At 40.4% G+C, this 9,383-nt stretch overlaps 1 protein-coding gene across 1 annotated transcript in view; it reads right to left on the reverse strand.

Moving 5' to 3' along the window:
* The window catches only part of Dock3 (dedicator of cytokinesis 3), a 367,607-nt gene that overhangs the window by 30,759 nt on the left and 327,465 nt on the right, over positions 1-9,383 (reverse strand). The window contains exons 36-40 of the mRNA XM_050139541.1: positions 8,750-8,810; positions 8,523-8,616; positions 7,239-7,387; positions 5,762-5,848; positions 4,192-4,296 (exon numbers count right to left, since the gene is read on the reverse strand). Coding sequence (XP_049995498.1) covers positions 4,192-4,296; positions 5,762-5,848; positions 7,239-7,387; positions 8,523-8,616; positions 8,750-8,810 — 496 coding nt within the window. The remainder of the gene's footprint in view (positions 1-4,191; positions 4,297-5,761; positions 5,849-7,238; positions 7,388-8,522; positions 8,617-8,749; positions 8,811-9,383) is intronic.

Genomic DNA, 9,383 nt, shown 5'->3' on the forward strand with positions numbered 1-9,383 from the left:
CAGGTAATTAATATATATGTATATATATATTTACTTTTATCTAAGAATGAGTACTTCCTAGAAAATGTGAAAGCTGACCTGTTTTACATCTGAAGTATAGATGTCCTGGAATCTGTTAGTATGATGGGTCGCTTCCTGTCCTCCAACTGTTAGGGAACCAGCAGACTCTTGCTATTATATTAAACTTGTTAGTGCTCACTGGTTAAAGCAATTTTCCCAAGGAGATCTTAAATATTTTAAAGGAGTTTAGTGATCTTTCCCATCTGTTGGCTGAAGTTTGTGGACATAGAACTTTACTAAGATATTGGAACTGGGGGCAATCAGAGCAGTTTTAGTGCATTGTAGCGCCAGTGCTCATTCAAAGGGACAGCTTTACTTAAGTCATTTGAGAAATACAGCCTAGAGACAAGACAACTACTGGATCATATGGTTTGCAGTTGAATAAATAAATAGTCACAAACCCACTTTGGCAACAGCCTGACTTCTACACCACTTCCCATGGAAGGTTCAACCCCTTACGCATTCCCCACTTTGTCTCTCATTCCCAAACTTACCAAAGTGAATGCGGATTCCCCAAAAAATGACAGTACAGGAATGGAATGGAACTGGACAGAAGTTACTATGGAGAAGAGAAAGCTAGGGAAGACAACCAGGTGCTGTAAAGGAGACTATAAGCTTGTTTCCTGATGTTGGCATTTTTTTCCCCTGAAGGAAAACTACAGCAGTCTGGGCTCTGTGAATTGCTCTGCTGATGACACTATCAAAGATATAAACAGCAACAATTTGGAAAGTCTGCTCTAAGATACTGAAGCTGCTAGGAAATTGCTTTCTAGGGAAAAGTCCCCATGGCAACATAATCTAGGAAGGGTTGATTTCAAAATTTGTGTCCTTCTTGGAGCAGAACTGATTACAGTGCCTTTCTGTTTGAATCTGTTTGGGTGCTAGCACTGCTTATGGGAAATCAGAAGAGACCAATGCTGTGGTTAACTCTGTTGGCATTTTTCCAGGCTCACATTAGTAAGCAGCTATATATGGACTGTAGAAAATGTTGCAGGTGGTGGTTTAGTTCTCTTAGACACGCTTACCAATTGTGCTTGATCCACTATTTGTTTGCTGCAGTTCCTGATACACTGTATTTCATCTGTGGGATTGGTATAATCCTACCTGGACACCTTCAAATACTTGTCCCTTTAAGAATCCTTCACACCCATTAGATGCTATTGAACACATTTTTCCTACTTTTACTTCATCTCCAGCATCATGAAGAACCAGAATCAGAAGCCTTTGCTGGGATGTTTCCTGCCTTGCTTATGATCCAAACAATGAAATGGCCATGTATACAGGAGTTGTGTTTTCACTTAGGAAGCTCCTAGAATTTGTTGAATTTCAAACTCTAACTCCCATGCTAAAAGCTATGGAACCATTGTTTCTGGAACAGATGAGCAGACTTAAGTTATGGTAGATGCAGGACTACCTGTCACATTTCTCAGCTTGCTAACCCTAAACCAATAACGTTCAGAAGGAAGCGACAGGAACAATGTTGAGCATCACAGATGGTTGTCAGGACCAGGAACAAGATTTATACATTATGGATTAGTCTCATTTTTCATTGGTATTCTCTATAAAGCAGAGTTTAAGATACAAAAGGAAACTGTCTAGGCTGTGACCATATGAGTGGTGGAAGGGTTGCACAGATTGGATGCTCCACTTACTGTGCCTCAATAGACCAACTAAGGAATTTTTTTTTAACTGTGAAAGATTCTCAAAACATACTAGTTATTCTGAACTATTCCAATTATCTTTCAGCCTACAGAGAAACTTGGTATAGTGATTTAAAAATATATGGAGGTTTAGACAAGACTGAGGCTCTTTAAAGCCATAAAAATAAGTTTATGAACAAGATGTTATCAAGCTTAACTGAGAAATATTTCTTGAGTAGAATAAGTCCAAGATCTGGGGATACAGCTCAGTTAATAGAGCACTTGCCTAGCATGAACAAAGTCTTGGGTTTGGTTTGCATTGCACAAAATCAGGTTCTCAGCACGCAGGAGGTAGAAGCAGGATGACCAGGAGGAGTTCAAAGGCAGTCTCAGCTACATAACTAGTTCAAAGCCAGGTTGGATAATGTGAGACCCTATCTCAAAAATCAAAACCAAACAAAAAGAGGCTCAAAGTGTGTCAGAAACTACTTCTGAATGCTGTACTTTCCAAATTCAGGATAGTACTACTAACACCTTAAACTTAAATATTACAGCTGAGATATTAAGTTACCTGCTGTATTATATATGATATTTAACGTAAGTTTTTCCTATTATTCCTTTAACACAACATTTTTTTTTTTGAGATGAGGTCTGTGTAGTGCAGGCTGGCCTGAAACTTGCGATCTTCCTGCCTCCATTTTCAAAATGCTGGGTTTACAGTTGTGCGTCATGATTCCTGCCTTAACAATTCTCTTATAATGTGGTTTGTTACTGTAGCATTAAAAAATTAAACTGTATTTGAACAGTAGTTCCAAACTATACATAGTATATGAAGCCTGACCCTGAATGAGTTTATTTCTATGCATAACGTCATATATTGCAGTGAATTGTTTTTTTATTTTATTTATTTATTAAAGATTTCTGTCTCTTCCCCACCGCCGCCTCCCCTTTCCCTCCCCCTCCCCCAATCAAGTCCCCTTCCCTCATCAGCCCAAAGAGCAATCAGAGTTCCCTGCCCTGTGGGAAGTCCAAGGACCACCCACCTCCATCCAGGTCTAGTAAGGTGAGCATCCAAACTTATTGCAGTGAATTGTAAATAAAGATGAAATTCTGCCCTTTACTTCACAATGGCTTACCTACTGTCACCAGATGTATGCACAAGTTATCCTTCTGTACTGTGAGTGTACATTCTAGATCATTAATTTGGACATTTTTCTCCCATTGAAAGAGAGAAGTTGCTGTTGTTATCTTGTGTCATGGAAATGGCTTCTTAGTCTTTTGTAGCTAAATTTAGATCTTAGAACTCTCACAGGGACCTGAGAACTAAGTGTCTGTCAACGACAATTCTTCATCCTGCCTATATGAATTACAGTGCATTCAAAGGAAAAAAAAAACCACACCATTTTAGACAAACACCCAAAAGATTTGCCTACTGTTAAGATCAGGGCTACACTAATGCTATTGGCTAAGATGAGTTACAGGGAAGGTTCCAAGCACTAGAGGCAGAATTTGGAAAGTACCTATATAGGAGATTTTAGGCACTGGTCATTTCCTGACACATTTCTAGTAAACATAGAATACTACTGCAGATTAAGATAGAATTGAAGGTGACCGTACTGTTAAATAAGGCAAATATTTTTGATTAACTGATCAGTTTTTTGGAAAGAAGTAGTCAGTAAAATACAGGAAATAGAAAGGCGAGTATACAGGTGTTAAGTGAATTACATGTATAATATAAATGTTCTTGTGGGCTACGGAGATGGTTTAGTTGGTACCTGTAGTGCAAGAATGAGGACCTAAGCTTGGATCCCCAGAATCTACGTAAAAAGCTGGTCATGGAGGTATGCACATCTAACCTTAGCACCAGTAATGTGAAGGTTGATAGATTCATGAAGCTCACTGGCCACACAGCCTAATGGGATTAATGAGCTTCAGGCTTTCAAAAGTGAAGAAGGTAGAGAAATATCTTAGCAGTTAAGAGCACCTACTGCTTTTGCAGAGGATCTGAGTTAATTTTCTAGCACACACATCAGAAAGCTCACAACTCTCTGTAATTCCAGTCACACAGGGATATAATGACCTCTTCTAGGCTCTGCAGGCATGTGCACTCTTATATACATACTCTCTCCTTCTCTCCCTCCCCCTCTCTTTCTTAAAAATAATACATATATTAACCCCAGTACTCCGGAAGCAGAGACAGACTGTGAGTTTGAGGCCAGCCTGGTCTACAAGAGCTTCCTTCAGGACAGGCTCCAAAACTACAGAGAAATCCTGTCTTGAAAAACTAAAATAATAATAATAATAATACATATAAATCTTAAAAAAATAAAGTGGAAGATGATGGAGGAAAGACACCTGACATCTACCTCTGACCTTAGTATGCATGTGTGAACATGTGTATATACCAACAAAGAATACACTACCTACCCACCATCACCACTACCCCCATCACACACACTTAAAATTATTGTGACCACTTGAATGGACTTACCCGAAGAAAGAAAGGAAACTTCCTGCCATAAAAGCCAACCCGGAAGAACTCAGGCTCCAGGCGTTGCTGCTCTATAATATTGTCATAGTAGCTGGCCTCCATTTTCTGTTAACAATAAAGGTGTGGTTGTTATCCAAAGCAAGTTCTCCTAGGCTCAACTAGACATTGTCTGCTAGAGACAGGTCATGGTAATTCAATCTAGGAAACAAGGAAATAAACCCCTAGATACAGATACTAGCAGCCTCTCCAGGGAACTGCATCATCGAGGAGGAAAGCCCTCCGTCCTTCTTCACTGTCATCTATAAGCCTGCCTACTGCACCCCTGTGAGGTTACTCTCCACAGTTTCCCTGGGCATGGACCCAGATCCATGGAGATCTGAGGCCTGAACTTGAGAGGTAAATATTTAACATGATTTGACTGACACTTGCTACACCATCTGATCCTTGACTAGGGCTGCTGGGAGCTGTCTACCAGCAACTCTCACTACCACTGCATGTCAGTCCATCTGCATCCACTCTTATTCACTGGAATTAAGATACTATTAACCACAGTTAGGAAGCCTTAATTGCGAACATCATTGATGTTGGTTCCAATTTAGGAGATTTTAAATTTGAAAAGATAACTAATATTCATGTTTAACATTACAAAGTCAGCAAGTTTTTCAGTATGGCTATTCTAGCTTCAAATTTAAGCATCTTTAGTCAGTAGCCCTCAAACATCAGCCAAAAAGCTACTTTAGAGAATCATGCCCAAATTCTAATCTAGACCAGAGATTTCTGGTCTTAGCTCAAATGCCTTAGCCACAGACAGGGTGTAGTAGATGATACTCTGAAACCACTATTTTTTCTCTGATGATGAAATAAAAACATATTGTGATTTAGAAGATAGCACTGACAATAAGTAAAGACTTTACAAAGACTTTCAAAATCCATGGGACATTTGATATGATTTTTAAATATTTTGCTCTAAAGAAGGGAGCAAGGACAAAGTGCTTGAATAATTACAAGATGCAGTGGGGAAAGTCCTTACAGTATTGGGTGCTGGTGAGCTATAAAAGCATTTGCTGGCAGCACAAGCCTGGTGGTCTGGGTTTGCTCTCCAGAACCCATGTAAAGATAAAGGAAAGAATGAGCCCACAAAGTAGTCACCTCACTCCACACATCATGCATGCCTACCTTATATCATGCACACTCACAAATAATAAATTAAAAAATTTTATATATCACTGAACAAAACAAGTTCATGGAAAACTTCTTCATGAAACTAGGTTGTACACATGCACATATGCACGCATGTGCACGTGCACACACACACACACACACACACACACAGAAATCACTATTCTATCATGTCTTATTTTCCTGAATACAAGTAGCTTTTAGGTTCAGATAATAAAGCTACCTATCAGGTATGTGTTTTTGTTCTCCAGTTAGACAATAAGTATCTTAAGGGCAGAAATCTAGTCTCTGTCCATGGTAATAACCTAAGAGCCTTGGGCTTTACTTAAAAATTGATGCCAGAAGCCCAGGAGTCTTTGGTCAGTCATACAGTGGAAGAGACAAAGCTTACCCGAATCCAGCTCAGGCTCTGATAATCATAGAGGCTCTCATACTGACATGCCAGCTCTCTACACAGAGGGATTCCAAACTCCCAGCTCTGGATAAAAGACAGGAACAGGGCTTCAGCACCTCAGGCATTCTAGAAATGGTTAAGTCCACACTGAACATATGAAAGACTAAAATAAAAGGCTAGCTCCAACTCATGTATTAAAAGGAACACAATCTTCAAAACCAATTTATATAGAGTAACACACAACATTGTTGTTTTCTAGCTCATGCAGAGCTTTCTAGTTTTTGCTCAAATGTCTTATCTTCTTGATGTGGGATTCCCCTCTGTATGCTGTGAATACCATTAGTTAATAAAAGATCTGCTTTGGGCCAAGTGCAGCACAGAATAGGGCAAGGTGGGCATTCCAAGCAGATAGAGGAGGAGAGAGTAGGCAGAGTCAGGGAAATGCCATGTAGCTGCCGCAAGAGACAGATGCCAGATGCCAGACAGAACCTTACCAGTAGGCCACAACCACGTGGTGATACACAGATTAATAGAAATGGTTAATTTAAGATATAAGAGCTAGCCAGTAGGAAGTATGAGCTAATAGACCAAACAATATTATAATAATACAGTTTCTGTGTGGTTACTTCAGGTCTGAGCGTCCAGGAAATGAACAAGCAGCCGCTGCCAACAGCTTCTATGCCTCTCTTGACTGCTTTTAGAAGAGGTACTTCTTAGTATATTTTGGTCTGCTGTTTTATGTTATCTCTTAAAAATATATTTACTTTTTTGCTGTATTTATTAGTCTATATTAGAAGATAAACTACATAAGGGAGAAAGCTATGCTTATGTACTTTATTTTCAGATGCTAGAACAATGGCAGGTATGACATCTATTCAGTACTTCTTTAATGAGTTAATAAAAGGATTATGAACCTTTGAATAGGGATCAATTGAGTTAAGAAAAATTATGGCAATCAGGCAGAAAGGAGCTGTCAAAGATCTGGCAGTAGGCCCAGCACTTTTCTTTTATGAAAAGACTATAACTTTAGGCTTCAGATGATCTTTGCCTACTTGGAGAATATATATTGTTCCTGTGATGCAGTTCCTGTTACAGCAAGAGGCCTATCTAACAGGTGTCTGAAGAAGGCTGCAGTGAACTTCATTCTAAGCAACTGTTCATTGCCTTCCTTTTTTTCTTTTTGTGGTGCTGAGGACTGAACCCACCAGGACCCTGTGAAAGCTGGGTAAGTTCTTTACCACTGAACTATACTTTCATCTTCCTCTCAATTATTACTGTATTTTCTTTCTCTTGGGTACTTAGAAACATTACTTTACATGATATTTAATTTAGTTTATTCTTCCCAGATTCCAAATACTAATTCAAACTTATACATGATGAACTTAGATACCTATCACCAACCTCAGCTATCACAAAGATGTCACACAGTACAGCAGAAGTTGAGGGGCTGAAGGTCTTGCTTTCTGACAATTACCTTGCCTTTGTTGAAGTAGTGGATGATCTTCCTACACAGTCCCTCTTTCCGCTGCCACTCAGTCTGGGATGGGTAGTGTAGGAACTCCCGTAGCGGCCTATCTTCCCATTGCAGTAGCTCACAGTAAAGAAGCAGGGTGAATGCAGCCTCTGCAGGGATAGACAGCATAGGGCACAGGGTTTCCTCTGTGGGCCCAGGAAGAGCTGAGCAAGAATATCAGAGCAAGGCATGGGTAGCACCCATGAGGGGTGCATCCACTGAGACAGTTTGCCTGAGCTAATGGGAGCTCACCAACTCCAACTAGACTAGGAATGAACAAGCATAGCATCAAACTAGTCCCTCTGAATGTGGCTGACAGTTGTATGGCTGGGGCAGACTGAGGGGCCACTGGCAGTGGCACTGGGATTTGTCTCTACTACACGTGCTGGCTTTTTGGGATCCCATTCTCTCTGGATGTATACCTTGCTCAGCATAAATACTGTGGGGAAGGCCTTGGACTTTCCACAAGGCAAAGTGCCTTACCCTCTCTTAGGATTAGAGGGGGTGGGGTGGGAGGGTGTGTGAAGGGAATGGGAGGAGGGGAGGGAGTGGGAATTTGGATTGGTATTTTTTTAAAGTAATAAAAAAAAGAAAGAAAAAAAAACCCAGCAACATCAAAAAGAACAGAGCTTGGTCACAGGAGAAAAGATGGTTCTTTAGGGGACTATGGTACAAGGGAATCACACAGAACATCCATGCATGCATCCTTCCTCTTCATTCAGAGATGCTCTCAGTAAACACATCATGACAGGCACTTTGCATAGACTGTAGACATAAAGGAAAGGCTCACATCTGTCCTGTCAAGAAGATTAATGCTGTCCACACTCTGTATTGGGAGCTCGGTGTAAGGGCTGGCGTGCAGTTTCAGAGGAGCCAGATCTATCAGTGAGCTCTAGAAATTCCAGGATTAAGGAGGCATTCCTTTGCTACAATCTTGGTTACTTTCAGCTTTGTTAAGACATAAGCAAACTTATATTTCTGAGGAGTGACAGAACTTCAAATGTTCTGAACCTGCTGCACAAGTATTTGGAAGTTACTCTCGAGTCCTCAGAGACATGGAGAGGAACAGAGGTGAGTGGAACAGTCCCAGACAGTAGAGGACAAGTATGGAACACATGTCAGGAAGAAGGAGTGAGGGACCCGGCACTGCTGAGATCTGGCAGATATCATTCTGAAGCCTTTCTCTGTATAGTCCCCATGTCTGTCCTAATGGGAAGACACAGTTCTTTCTTTTCTCTGACTCACCTGTGTAGTTTTCAGCCTGTAAGTGCATGTCACAAAGCTTATGGATGTATCGGATATACATTTCCTCTTTGTTAATCTCAGATTTGTAAAAGTTCTGTAAGAGAATGAAATATATTTAAGATGCAAGAGTCTATCCCCTTTGAAGGTCATTTCCAAGCTCCAGTCAGCCAGCAAAAACCCTGGCTTTGTCATCAGGAGGGAAGGAGGAAGAACTTGTGTCCTCTCACCATTAGGTTGACAGTGCAGCCAATCTTCTTGTTCTCTGTTTCTTCTCCTTTCATGCAGTCCCTGAAAGAGAGAACATAGATGTGACCCTGATATGAAGTGGTATCTCCTGGGACAATACATAAAACAGCAGCATTACTGGACTATCAGCATGGTCAGTTCTGAAAGGAGAATGCCTTTGAATAGGAAGTCCTTCAACAGAAGAGGACTGTATTGTGAGACCTTTCTCAGTTTTGTACCCAATCCTGGGGTTAAAAGATCTCTGTTGAACTCCTTGTTCTGGTTGCAGAGTATATAGTCCAGATGTATCCTCAAGGTATTAAGTGCCCCTTACCAATATCCTTAGTACAGAGGGATTTGTCTGTAAGGCAGATGGCCAAATTCTCAAGTTCTCAGGGAGGCAGAGAGTTATTCTTAGGGGGCAAGTTTCATATTATGGGAAAATGTGAACTAGAAGCCACAGTTTAGTCTAGAATTCATATAAAGTTAAGATATTACTGTCAAAGCTGAAGAGGACTTCTTAGAAGTTTGGCCAGTCTAAAAATAGGACTCACACCAAAGGTTCAAGTCATGCAGGACCACAACTTACTAGAAAAAATTAAGATTTTATATATAGCTCCTGTCTAAATGTCATAT

The sequence above is a fragment of the Alexandromys fortis genome, unplaced genomic scaffold (assembly GCF_014885135.2).
Source record: "Alexandromys fortis isolate MF-2015 unplaced genomic scaffold, M_Fortis_MF-2015_v1.1 scaffold_36, whole genome shotgun sequence".
Taxonomy (NCBI): Eukaryota; Metazoa; Chordata; class Mammalia; order Rodentia; family Cricetidae; genus Alexandromys; species Alexandromys fortis.